General features: G+C 40.1%; 1 protein-coding gene across 1 annotated transcript in view; it reads right to left on the bottom strand.

Annotated features, from left to right (window-relative positions):
- Nucleotides 1–10,648: 10,648 nt before the first annotated feature.
- Nucleotides 10,649–14,633, bottom strand: part of DPYS (dihydropyrimidinase) — a 28,839-nt gene continuing 24,854 nt past the window's right edge. Inside the window, exons 8-9 of the mRNA XM_005479440.3 lie at nt 12,254–12,461; nt 10,649–10,753 (exon numbers count right to left, since the gene is read on the bottom strand). Coding sequence (XP_005479497.1) covers nt 10,679–10,753; nt 12,254–12,461 — 283 coding nt within the window. The 3' untranslated portion in view covers nt 10,649–10,678. The remainder of the gene's footprint in view (nt 10,754–12,253; nt 12,462–14,633) is intronic.

Below are 14,633 nucleotides of genomic sequence, written 5' to 3'. Positions count from 1 at the left end.
ACAAGGCATCCTTGAAAGACAACCCTAAAAGCAGCTCTGGTCCATGCACAGTGGTGGGAGCACTGGGCATGGAAGGAAGATGTCACAAGCGGCAAAAGGACTTTCCAGGCGGTGCTGAGTGACATGGAAGCACACGAGGCTTCAATGTGTTTCCAGAGGAAGCCTATGGTGTGAGAAAGACTCCTCTCCTCTTCATGAACTGAGGATTGAGTATTCTAAAGGGTGGTGCCAGACTGAGAGTTGGTGATTTGGGGGAATGCATTGCATTGGGAAATTTTGGTGGGGGGGGGGAGGAAGGTGCTTCTGTAAGGTTTTCATTTTTTTTTCTTTTCCCTTACAGTTTTTTCTTCTTTTCTTGTAGTTTAGTTAATAAAGTTTTCTTTATTTCTAAGCTGGAGCCTGCTTTGCTTATTCCTGGTCACATCTCACAGCAGACACCAGGGAGAGGGTATTCTCATGGGGGCACTGGCTCTGTGCCAGGCCTAAACCATGACACCAAAGGTCAGGTAACAGGTGGAAGTGAGAATGGTCACAGGAGCTAGGATGGAGAGGAATCAGGTTCTGTGGGGGCAAACAAGGTATCGTGAAAGGATGAGGCATGTTAGTAGAGGTGAACAACGTTTCAGATCTTGCAGACTGAGAAAATTTGCAGAAGGGACAATAATGGGCCTAATCATGTTGCATAAGCACCAATTACTTCAATTCAATTAAATGGAGCCAATACTGAAGTGCTTCACCTATTCAACCAACATTGCTGATGTGACCTTCATATGATACAAGAGCAAATGCAAAACACCTAAAGACGTAGGAATGACTTATGTAGCTTTAGAGATTTAATGTAGAGCTAAAAAATGTACCCAACAGGCAGTGTATTTCTGATTTGCACCCACAGCCAACTTCCCTTTTTAGTCTGATTAATAGGAAATTCTGCTCTCTTCCTCTATAATACATGCATGGTTTCAGAACAGCCATTGATCAATGTCTCTGTTATCTGAATGAATTAAGACTTAAAACTCTCCAGTAGCAAGTGTCAGAAGTTTTTTGCACTTAAGCCACTGAAAAATACAAAGACTGCTTTTCTTTGGGCCTTGCAAAGTCTCATGCATGCAGGTGGTTCAGGTTGGTGGTGTAACAACAATTTGTCTCTGGAAACAGTGCTGGACTAAAGCCATTCATTATTGAGGGTTGTGCTGAATGTCTCTGAGAGGCCTGACTGTGTCCTTTTTGCTAAAGTGGGACAGCCCTGAATAGTAGCAGAATGTCAGCTTGCATTTTAGGTGCTACCGTCAAGCACCAGTAGCAAGAAGCATTCTGGTGAGAGAAGCATTTAGAAGGTTGCTCTAAATTTGGACCCAAAACAGAATAGCTATCCAGGTACTATTGATAAGAGGATTGCACTCTTGTTATCATTGCAGATGAAAGGGGAAGAGTTGCAGGTCAATAAGGGCTAAATATTTTTGGCTGAGTTCTGACTAGTTGCAGGCAGGAGCTGGATGTGCTCCTTTCAATCCCAAAGGACAAGCTGGTGAGAAGCCCCAATATAGGGGCAAATCTGATTGACAGCACTATCACAGAACAACATGCACTTATCATCAGGAGGAAAACTTTGGTTTGGAGTTTCTTGCATGTCCTGTTTGATGGTGCTGCCACTCAGAATACCTTTTCACTCTGTTGTTCTATGAGGAGCACATAAAAGCTTTGCAGCCCATGGGAATGGTTCACCAAAATTACTCAGATGCTGGTGTATCTTTGGGAGAGATGCCTAAATCTGTTAGGATTTTGAGTTCCACAGTACACTCTCAGGACAGTGCCATTTCTGCATTTATCAGTTACTTAAGGAAATTCAGCCAATGTTGAATGTGGATGCTCACCCCACTAACTGTCAGGACAATTAAACATTGCTTAGTTTGCCCTTAAAACTGATAAAAACCAATCCTTCTGGGGCAACTAACTGTAATTCTGTAAAACACGTTCAGTTCTGGTAAATATTTTACCTAGATGCTTGACCTCACTACCAGTGACAGAAGACATGGGAAAGCCCAAGGTATTCCTTTGTCTTGGTCTTTGCAGGTAAGACTGGTCTTTAGCCATAGACCTCTCACACCTGAAGGAAAGGCTGGAGCAAGGAAGACTTACCCCTTGTAGTTAAAGATGATTCAAACACACAGGAGCACTCAAACACTATGAGACATGAGGAGAGGTATCCATGGCTATTGAGGGTGCTGGTTGATGTCACTGAAAGGTATCTTGATTTTTTTGTAAAACATCTTGGTGATCAGGAGGCATTACGGACAACTGGAAGGAAGGACATGTCACTCCCATTTTCAAGCAGGGCAAGAAGGAAAATCTGAGAAACTACAAATTTATCAGACTCATCTCAATCTGTGGGAAGGTGATAGAAAATTTTCCCCTGGTAGCTGCTTCCAAACATAAAGGCCAGGAAGCTGACTGGTATCACTGAAACACAAGAAAACTTTTTTACTGTGAGGGTGGTCAAACACTGGAATGGGAGGCCCAGAGAGGTTATGGAATCCTCAGCCTTGGGGATACTTAAAAGCCACTAGACATAGCTCTGAGCACCTCAGAGCAGCAAAGCTGGAGCAGATATCTCTAGAGCTGCCCAACAGACTCAGCCATGTTGTGAGTATTGATTTTAACACAGCACATTTCAGGAAAAATACTAGATATGCACAGCAAAATCTTGTTTTAATTTGTGAATATGCTGTGCTAGTATCAAGTGTGCCACCTGACAAATATTGTTACAATTACACTCAGAAAAGAGTCACATATGAGTGGACTAATGCACACTTTGTTTGTGGTCATACACATGCATACCTGTATGCTGAACATGACCCAAATGGCAGGTAAAAAAGAGATAAGTTTGCTCTCCCCCCATCTCCCTAAACCTGGTTTATCAGGGAAAATGGCACATTCTGCACCTTTTTTCAAAAGAATTTTTTAATAAATCAAATCTTCCTTCTATGCCTCAAAGGTATGGAGTTTTATCTCAGCAACAGGACAGTTCTTACCCTGACCTACAGTACTAGACCTATTCCTTCAGTTGCCCAGTGTCTTTCTGTAGCTGTACAGATGAAAAGGCAGGTCTGTCACTCCCCTGAAATTACACAGAGACACACTTCTCTTTCTCTCTAGACGTTATTTTCTTTTTAGTTTCTTCCATTTCTTTATGTCATATGAGCAGGGGAAGTCTAGGGTTTGTTTATCTTCAGCTGTCTCCTCTGCAAGTTGTTCAGCTATTTCCTTGGCTTCTCTGCTAACCATAACGCTCAACCACAGGATTCAGTTGTTCCTATTTCTTAAAAAACAAAGTCGATGAATTACAATATAACAACAGTGTTCTACCCACAATTATTTCTGTTCCTCTTCTTGCCTTCATAGTCTTCTTTCCTCTTTTAGTATGTTTTCTTCACCTCCAACAGATCATTCTTTCTCATACATAAGAGCATACAATGCTTCTCTTTCTGCTGAGCACAAGGGAACTATAGGTGCAGTTGAAAGGAAGGAGTTTTATTCATTTGTTGGTGTAATATAATTTTTTATGTCTATTAATATCATGCTACTGGGTTATGTCTCTAAATGATTCTCTAGGACTTGTCAGGAACACATTCAGCACTAAGAACAAGAGTCTGAGAAATTTGGATTTGACTTTTGACTCAGTCATCCCTGTCCTTCTCTCAGCTCACAGCAGAACTCAACTTCCTTTTTAAACATCCTTCACTGGTGGAGGAGCTGTTCGATTTACTGTAAGAAAATCCTCCAATTGGATCAAATCTGGTTTGTAAAATTAATGAAAGGCTGACCTGATTGTCTTGTGAAGGTAATTCAGAGAGACATGCTAGTGCTCCTGACCCTCCTGACAAACAAGGACATTTCCTTTCAGCAGCTGCGTTTATGGACCTCTCCTTATCAGCACCCCAGACCCCAAACCTGGCTGGCTTGTAAAGCCAAGCCAAGCTAAAGGCTTCTTTTCCTCTGTGCTGGTTTCATTGCAGCATTTCATGTGAGCAGCTGGGTGTGCAGAAGGTGCTGGGTTACAACTGCTGTCACCGTGATCTCTGCTCTGTCAATATTATCACATTGACTCGCTGCTTTCATCCCAGTTTAAATAGCCCAGAGATGCAGTTAAAAAATAAATGGATAATCAAAGCTTTTCCTCTAATTCTGTTTTACCTCGCAAAAGTGGAGAGTAAGGATCAAAGGATCACTCTCTGCTGCTGATAAAACAAAGCCTGGAAACAGGGATGTTTCTGTCGGCTCTAGGGGCACGGATTTCCAGCCGTGAGCGCGTTTCACGGGTGCTGCTGTGCATGGCAGTGCCTTCCTCCTCCTCCTTTCTCGGCTGATGCCTCGTACCTCCCCTGCCCTCCAGTGGCCCAGCGCAGCCACAGGGCCGGGGACTGCTGCTCTGCAGAGCCCCAGCCGGGATGCTCCAGCTGAGGAGAGAAGTGCTGCAGGTGTGGGTGCTCACACCGCAGCCGTGGGTGTCACGGGTGGCGAGCTCAGTGCCAGCAATAAGCACAGACCGTCCATATGAGGCTTGCTCTGGCAAATGATGGTGATGAAAGCACTTTGTGCAGATCTGATCTCCCAAACTGCTTTTCTGCTCCTGCCTCTGGAATCCATATCACTGGGGACAATAGAATACTAAAGAGCCCAAATTTCTGTCTGGGTGGGGAGAGAGATGAAAATATGGTTAACAGAATATTTTCCTTACTTTAACAAAGTGTTTGAATCTTTAGCTTTGTAGCTGCAGCTCTCTCCATAGAGAGTAGCAGGCATGACTTCCCCAGGTATTTTCCTGGGGAAGACTGTGAGAAGGTCAGAAAAAAAAAATGATAAACAATTCTTATCTCCACTTGCTGCACCAGTTGTTGTGCACATGTGAAATGTGTTATGAAGATTTGCTTACCAAAGGGTGATTTCTTAATTGGATGGTGTTTGGATTGATTGACGAATTAGGTAAAAGCTGTATTGGACTGTCTGTAAGGGGATGAGTCTCTTAATAAATAGAATGGAATGGAATGGAATGGAATGGAATGGAATGGAATGGAATAGAATAGAATAGAATAGAATAGAATAGAATAGAATAGAATAGAATAGAATAGAATAGAATAGAATAGAATATTTGATCAGCTTTCTGGAATCATGGACTCAATGCTAATTATTACCTGGCTGGGGACCTGTGATGACAAACCTTTCCATACAATAGAGATGGAAACCAGTAGCATTCCAAGGAGTGCTAAGCAACAAAAGGATGTTCTGTGTTTTGGCCTTGACAAAACAGTTCCTTGGCTCCTCTGCACAGACACTGCTCCAGAGAAAAAGGCGTTTAATGCTGCAGTATCCCCTCTCAAAGCAATCAGAGTGACCAACAGACTGAAGGAAGAGTCAAAGCAAGCAAACCTTTTTCTCAGTAGGGGGTGGAGAAGCCTGAGGATTTATGGCTAAAAAAGATAATATTCAAACATCTGGGAAAGCAATTTTTGTCTTGCTTTCCCATGAAAGGTTCAGGACAACTGTGGGCTGCAGAAGTCATCTCTAAACCACCTTTCCAACCTGGTGTGTGGCATCTGTTGTCTTAGCAAGACATTTATAGAACAGACAGAGCAGTGACTTGAGAATGTAATGAGGAAGTGATAGCTCAAGGATGGATTATAGAATGAATTCAGAAGTCTTGTCAAGGTCTAGAGACTGAGATACAACTGAAAGTCCAGTCAGTGCTTCTTCCAGTGCTCCAGTTCAGGACCTGTGCTGACATAACTGTAATCCCATTGAATCCCAAACTATATGCCCACTAAAAAAAATCCCATGCTACTATTTTGGCTCTGCTATCAACTCCTTGCTGATGTTTCAGAATGGAGACCTGGGCAGTCCCAAAATTACATCCCTATGAAGATCCCAACATTACAGCCTAGCCCATGTAAGGGGAAAAAGAACAAGGATGACAGAGATTTGCAATCTGACAGTTTCAACATTAGTAGGAGTGGCTAAACAGCACAGTTGAAATTCTTTTGATGTCACACAGCTCCTCAAAGGCTATTACTTGGAACCTTGTGGCTTGGGGCAGGATTCGGGTACTAGGGCCAGCACGTGTCATGGCAAAACAAATATTCATAAATATAACAAACCTGACAGCCTCAATAGCTTGTTGTTCACAAGGATGCAAAAATACAGCAGATTATTTGGTGCAAATCTCAGTTCACAATATGCAAGTAATTTCTTTCATCTGCACAATAGTTAAGACTCACTGGAATTAAAAAGTAGGTATTTCTTAAAGTACAAACATAGGGAATTATACATTTTTCCATAGAAAATACATGTTCATAGTTTGGAGATTATTGTTATCAAATTTCTGCTCTTCTTCCAATGTAGCAAAAGATTAATTAGGAAGAATGGGTTTGTGGTTGACCTGCACTGTTGATGAGCCAAAACATAAGAAAAGACAGGGACCTTTCATACAAGGAAGTTCCAGTTCTGAGAGGCAAAGATGGGCTGAGTGGAAGGCAGCTGCAGAGTAGAAGCCTGCACCACAGTTACACAGACTTTGGAGATAATCAATGGAGACAAACCAGCATTGCAAGAAAACTGCCCCCCCTCATCCCAAAGAACAGCTCCAGACAGGTTTATCTAACTTATGTGAGATCTTGATGCAGAGACAAAAAAAAACAGTTGCAGAAGTATCTCTTTCTCTGTTGATTGTAAAGGGAGACTGGACAACAAACTGAGATGCAGAATGTGACAGTACAGAAGTCTGTACTGAGCAGTGAACTCTGTTTCCTTATAATAGTGCTGGATTGTTGGTTCTGCTGCTCTGCCACCCCAAAGATAAACCTGAGAAACGGGAATTTCTCAACCATATCCATGACTATCCTCAATCATCCTACAAGGAAAACCCTCTTTTTCTGTTTAGAGACACAAGAACTACTGCCCTAATAGGAGTTTATTTTTTATAAAAGCTCATACATCACTGTATGCCTATGAATATAGCAGAAACTGCAAGTCTGCTTTCCACAGTCAAAAATAATATTAATTATCATATGTTTAATGTGTACTTAATATGTTTAATGTGTCTTAAAATAAGCAGCACTTCCTGTGCCTGTTTGGCCTGTGGGTTGCACAGTACAGGTTACGTTGCTTATACACATAGGACAGCCAACTCTACAGGTGATTTTGTGTTGGCCTCATTTCTCTCTGTGGTGTTTTTGGCTGGGGTAGAGTTAATTTTCTTCCCAGTGGCTAGTGTGGGGTTATGTTTTGGATTTGTGCTGGCAACAGAATTGGTAATTCAAGGATATTTTCATTATCAATGAGCAATGCTCACACAGCATCAAGGCCTTTTCTGTTTCTCACCCCTTCCATCAGCAACGGGTTGGCATGCACAGGGAGATGGGATGGGACACAGCCAGGAGAGCTGACCTCAACTGACCCCAGGAACACTCCAGGCCATATGCTCATGCTCAGCAGGTAAAACTGGGGGAGGAAGCAAGGGGAACATTCAGAGTGCTTTCCTAGGGATGCCTGAGCTCCTGCCTGACAATGGAGAGTGAATTTCGTGTTTTGCTCTGCTCGTAGGCATGGCTTTTTCTTTACCATTTAAACCGTCTTTATCCCAACCTAAGAGTTTTATAACTTTTACCCTTCTGATTCTCTTCCCTGCCTACATGGTGGGGGGGGATTAAGCAAATGTCTGTGTGGTACTTAGCTGCCAGCTGAGATTAGCCCATGATACTCTCAAATTTTTCCCAGTGGCAGCTGCTTAAAAAGAGCTATTACATAAGAAAGTGCAACTTTAAACAACATTCCAGTTCTCCAAATCAAAATTTCTCTAGACATGGTAGCAGAAGAGTGCTTCTGAAAGTACTACAACCTCTGAAAATGGGAATTAGATAAATTGAGCAAAAGAGATTTTTTTTTTAATTAAGAATCCTATCCTACAAAAACCAAAGTATTAGTTACATTGGGGAAAACCTAATTTTCAGTTAAAAGGGTTTTTTTTATACTAATGCATAATAGTTTTACTCTGGTGATCTCAATTCATAAGCCTTTAGGTGATGATTGTGTCTCCATAAAACCAGAACACAAACTATTATTATTGTAGGTGAGTTCACAAGTATGGTTGGCATAGGTTTGCCATTTTCCCTTGTTTCTCAACAAAGGAAATAGCTGAACCCACCAAAAAAAAGCTTGTGCAGTTGGCAGGGACAAAGTATATACAGTTCTTTAAAGATAGTAACATAGAGATGGGGCAGCAGCTCCAAAACAGTGAGTCTTCTGAATAAGCATTTTTCTGTACTGACCCCTTCCAGATAGGGAAAATTAAAAAAATAAAATCCAGCATTTGCTCTCAGAATTCTCTGCATTGCCAAGCACAACAGAGATCTTCCTAACATATAAAATTAATGGATTAGGATTCATCTTCTGGGACCCAACGGAGCAGGAGTTTAAAAAATGTTCTTAAACACCACTGTTCATTGTTTTTACTTTACTGGGTAGCTGATACCTTCTAAAGATAAACATTAAGAAATACCATCCCAAAACTTACAAGATTTTAAGAATGCACAGCACTGTTGCCACATTACAACTGTAAGGTTTTTAAATTATTACTCCATTTTCCAACAAGAATTTTCCAATTCTTACAGCAAAAGTATTTTTAAAGATAAATTTCAATGACAATTTTATAAAGGAAACCAAGTATAATGCTTATTGGTTACTATTGTTTCATGTTGGCTCTTGAGAAGTTGATTGTGGATGGATTGCTGGACCCAGAAGGAACTGCTGGTGGGGGCAGCAAGGTCATTTTCATTTGCTTTTATCTACAGAGGAGAAAAAGACAATGCAATATCATCTTTCAAAAGAAAATCTCTTCTTTGCAATTTGTCACTCAGAGGTAATAATGGAGAAGGAGTGCTAGGAGCTAGAAAGAATGATTATTGCTCCCTCACTCTGCTGAAGCTTTAGCCTTTAGTCCTCTCTATTAGAAAAGCTTTTCCCCTAGGACAGAGAAAAACAAATAGGATACTGCACTCTGTTGCTGCTACTGATGCCCTGGATGAGGTTCACTGTAAGGTAGCTTTAAAGAATGATATCATGAAATATGATAAAGTTAATTTCACCCTCCTACCATAGCAGGTCTGTTCCTGTCCCATATTAATTAGCACTAAGAACAGACTCATTTTATCTAAGGTAAAAACTGGGGCTTTCTGTTCACCTATTGGGAAATCATTTCCCAAACTAGTTGAAACACTGTTGAAACACATACACACCCAAAACTTCAGCTTGGATTTTGGCATGCTTCCTGCCACTCACTGTTCCCCCTGCCCACACTAATCCACTCCCCTGCTGTAGCAGACACCATTTCAGCTGCAGCTGGCACAGAGCAGCAGCATGGCCCGACTGTGCCTCCTGAAGGACCTGCCTGGTTTTCACCTTTTCCTGAAGCATTTCCTCTGCCTGTTGAACAGCTGAAGAGTGTGGTGCTGTCACTAGTCCTTGTTCCCAGTGCCTCACCCCACTCATATGCTGCACTGCACGGGTCTTTCCTTGGCTTTTCTAAGAGACACTTCAACTCACCAAGGCAACAGAAAACTAACCCAGAAAACGGAGCTAATTGATTTCTGCTCACAGAAAGATCTGCCAAGCACCAGGGCACATACAAGGACTGTCAATACCAAGTTACACACTGTGAACACTGCAGAGGAGGGAAAGGGAGATGCTGGGTGTTACTCCTGTTAGCAGTGATGAGCTCACACTAATTCAAACACTGCTGGCACTGCCTGCAGCACCTTTATTTGTGGAATCACAGAATGGTGTAGGCTGGAAGGAAGCTTAAAGATCATCTAGTTCCAGCCCCTCTGCCATGGGCAGGGATGCCTTCCATTAAACCAGGCTGCTCAGATCCCCATCCAGCTTGGCCTTGAACACTTCCACAGATGGGGCATCCACAAATTTTCTGGATAACTAGTTCCAGTTCCTTACCAACTACACAGTAAAGAATTTCTTCCTAATATCTAATCTAAATCTACTCTCTCTTTCAGTGTAATGCCATTCTACCTTGTCCATCTACTCCATGTCCTTGTAAAAAAAATCCCACTCCATCTCTCTTATAGGCTTTCTTTAGGCACTGAAAGGCTGCTCTAAGGTCTCCCTGGAGCCTTCTCTTTCTGTGAAGACAGCTTTTGTTTCTGCAAAACAAATCTGTCAGTTTAACCCAAACAGCACATTTGTTGGGGGGTTATTGTCTGTAACACAGGGACAATAACAAATTTAATTTTTCACATCAAGCTGTTTGTAAATTTGCAAGTCAAACAGTCATGCTTCATTTTGTACTCTTGTTACTAACTGAACCCAGGTTTTGTATGGGCCTTCATACCCATGTCTCAGTCTAGAGGTAAACTTATCAGTTTCTTTCAGTCGAACTTTTTAAATAAGGCTCCAATCAAAATGAGGTTCTCCATGCCTGGGATGCCAGACCTTTTTGTCGAATTTACAGATACCAAGACAACTTAGCTTCTGAGAGGGCTTATTTCAGACAAGCCTTTCACCAGATAAACAGCCTGCTACCCTTTTGTTTTCTTGAAGTTTCAGAGAAGCAATAAGTAGTCTTTACTAAGAAAAAGAGATGGTTACCTGTAACAGCCAAAACTGAGGAATGAGCCTGTTATTTTTGTGTGACAGGTGTTCCTGCGACCGTGCCTGTATAGGGTGCCCTCTTGACAGGAACAGGCTGACATACCTGCAATAAAATATTTTAAATCTTTCACTATTTTGTCTTCTCTTGCAATTACTAATCGGACAAAATTGAAATGGAAGTCTTATGATAATCTGTTTTTCTATGAAATGCATCCCAATAATTTCATCTAACTTCTCTCTGGGAAAGATCTCTTGCACTGGGATTAAACTGTTCAGTTCTCAGCTTTCATCAGGAGATGATGGCTAAATCTGCTCAACACTGCAGCAATCCAATTCTAAATCCATTTTTAAGAAACAACATGTGCCACCTCATTTTATGGATTCTTCTATTTGTTAGAGTATTCACTTTTTCCAGTGATGTTTTTAATATATCAGGTAAGAGAGGTAAATAAATATCAATGAAACAAAGCAAATTCTGCCTTGTGTAGATATCTATCACTCACTATTCCAGTTGCTGGCTGCAGGAGGCTGAGCTGGTTGAAAAATCACTTCTGAAGACATGCTGCAATTGATATTTGGGTTAAGGGGAAATTCTCTCTAGCTTTGATCGGAAATGGTAACCACTATATTCATGGAAGTCTTTCAGAATTGTGTAATTATCAAATTTCTTATAAATTTCAGTTTAGTTTGCTTTTGATATTGTATTGTATGTATGAACATGCAGACAGCTCACTACATGCTGTGAAATTGTGTTCTTTGGACGAAAGCATCCTTCAGCCACTTTCACGTGCCCTTCTCAGTCCATCAAGACAACAGAAAAAAAGGAAATATACAAAATTATTTTGGAGGCATTTCACTGGGCCTTATTTCACACGGACTCAGCTTTTAGATCCTGCAATGAATCCCACTGATTGAGGTGGTGATTTTAAAATGTACTTGTTCAGTGTGCTTTACTATTCACAGTACACTAAGGATGCAAAAGCACCATGGATGCTTGCACAGTAAATAGGCACTGAAAATCCAATCTTTATGTATTTGAAATATTTCTCTTTAAAAAATAGAAGAAAACAAAAGCCTAAACAGAGCTACTTGCTTGGCCCAGCAGTGCCCTTTGCAGATATTCTGTTTTAACACATTCTTGCTGGAACACAGCAAAATGTTCAGTGGTCTGCAGGGTTTATATCAAAATATCTGATACATGAAATAATTAGAAGATTTTTTATTTCTTCCTTGGTGCAAAATTTCTTCCTCCATATGAAATTTGGGCTCTCTGATTTTCAGTGAAATCAGTGATGAAATGTAGCAGATTACCCAGAAGCAAAGCTTTGTCCACTTTGACTGCAAGTAGGACATGCTTATTTTTAAATGTACTGAGGCTTAGTTCATGAGCTGGACAGACTACTGTAAGAGCAGGAACTAGTCTACAATATTTTTCTGTAATATAAAGAGCAATAAAATTTGGGTCCTTCGTTTCCTTTCCTCCCACCTTGGCATATTTTGATTAGTAAGGAAAATTACCATTGAATCCCCAAACTTCTTTTCTCAAGAGCTAGTTATCCTCATGCTGTACAAGGCATTTCAGAGATTTATTAGTTTAATTAACCTGTTCCCGCTGTCTGACTCGTTGGTAGACATATGGAGGGAATGGTGGACGGGAGACGTATTTGCCTTCTCCTGCTGTGACATTGAAAACTCCACCTTCATAAACCACTTTGCCTCTAGAAACTGTCGCAACTGGAACTCCATGGCAGACCATTCCTTCAAATATATTGCAGTCATTTGCCTGGTGATGTGTCTTTGCAGATATTGTCCTGTGTTTGCAAAACAACACACAAAAATTACTATGATTCGTGCATTTGACTTCATTATAAAATGTTGATAAATTGATATAGGAAGAAAATTTAGCAACATTAACTACAGCCCTGTACAGTACATCAGAGAGCAGCTGTAAAAATAGGATAGCACAATAACATTTCATTGAACAGTAATTGCATTTCAAAAGAATGAAGAGGGAGTCAAAAGGACAGAACTCAGCAGCCTTTAAATGCAAAATTTTCCACTACAAAAGAGATTAGTGGAAAAAACCCAGGTTATAATATTTTCTTTGGATAACATGATTTTATTTTGCCTTGTCAAGCAAATATCTATGCACAATTCAATCAGAAAAAGCTCTGACCTTTTAGCTGGAATGACTTGCAATTTCAAGTTTGAAAAGCATGGCTGCAATGTTTCAGAGATTGAGTCTCACAAATAACACAAAGACCATTTCATTGGAAAGTCAGTAGATGGTAATGATTTTTGGTAATGCTTGGTGTGAGCTCGATTGATTCAATGACTGACAGCCCAAATATCTTAAGGCTGCTAAATAATAAAGACATCACACTTCTATTTATCTTTCCTCCAAGGGTATTAAGTAAATTAGAACTTCAGACTTCAGCAGTATTCATTTGACTGATTGTATTATTGGGTTTTGTATATATAGACTTCATTCTATATGATTTCCATTTTTCTAGACCATTTTTCCAATCCCAGCTGGCTACTTTAAAGGCAGAGCCAATGCTAGAGATGACATTACTGTCTGGAAGTTCCAGGCTGTTTATACCTCCTTTATTGTCCATTTTCCCTACTAAGCTACTTACTATATACTGCAACAACAGACTCTGAGTTTCAGTTAACTATATTTTTAGCTTCCTGTATCCAAGCTACAGATTATATATATTATTTAGAGAGTTTTTATTTTTATCATCATTTATAGTTTCTGAAAAGAAGGAGGCTTCATGCCTCCTTTGGCTACTAATCAGGCTTTTGACTACTAATCAGGCTTTTTCCAGGATGGGTGCTCATGCAATCAAAAATCTATCATGCATATATTATGATGCATATACATGCATACATATTGTTCCAGAGACTGCATCTTTCTGCAAAGGAATGATCAAAGTCAAAAGGAATATGAAATATTAATAGATTAAAATATTGATCCATTTGGAGAAGAATTTTTTTAACTTTTGTCAATATCCTTACCAAAATGAGAAACGCAAAAAACTGTATATTACTTGAAGTATAGCCATTTTCAAAAACAAACATACTAAATATTCAAAATTATTACAGATAAAGAGGAAAAAAGTATTCATGGAGGGACACTTAGTTTTCTTTCATATCATTCTGTTGAACTAAGAGTAATTGGTTCTGCTAAGGGCTACATTTAAATCTCGGTGGTAACTGACATTTCAAAGGCTATATATATGCATAATGTAAATACTGTCTATGACCAGTCTACCCATAGGAGTAAAAACTTTGCCTTATACAACACACCTTGAACAGAGAACTTATGCATGCCTGCTCACCAATATCAGCATCACCTTGTAGGTTCACTTTGGGAAAGATCAAACCTCCCTTGTTTTCACTGGTCCTATCAAACAAATTTATCCATGGTTGTTATAACAGCCCTATTAGGAGTTTCTGAACATATTCCTCAGGCTTATTGCATTGCCCTTATGGGTGCAATTGCTAGAACAGTAAGTAAGAACAAATGTAATATAATAATCTTCAGCATTCTCTGTGTATATATCCTATCTACTTGCACAATAGCACCAGGACATGAAAATAAAAATGAAGAGGGTAATTTGAGGAAACACAGAAAAATAAGCAAGATTCTTCATCAACATGTGAGCTGTTTAAATGTGCTAGAACAGGACCACTAGAGGTTACCATGCCTCCAAGGTAAGTACGTCCTTCATTTAAAGAAACAAAATGAATGGAAGTTGGCACATTTTAAGGTTAATATCCATTTGTACAGCTAAACTTTGCAATAGGACAAAACACATTTCCAGAGCTTGCTTCAGCAACAAACCTCAATAGAATTCATTTACAGCTTTTATGTTGAAACAAGCTGTTGATCATGCTGCCCTTTCTGAAGGTGAAGTGCATTTTCCTTGATGGAAATGACCAAAATTTGCCTGTGATTTAACCCTCTGACATTATCA

This window comes from Zonotrichia albicollis, chromosome 1 (assembly GCF_047830755.1).
Source record: "Zonotrichia albicollis isolate bZonAlb1 chromosome 1, bZonAlb1.hap1, whole genome shotgun sequence".
Classification (NCBI taxonomy): domain Eukaryota; kingdom Metazoa; phylum Chordata; class Aves; order Passeriformes; family Passerellidae; genus Zonotrichia; species Zonotrichia albicollis.
Note: the sequence above shows the minus strand (reverse complement) of the source record. Positions and strands in the feature narration are given on the sequence as shown.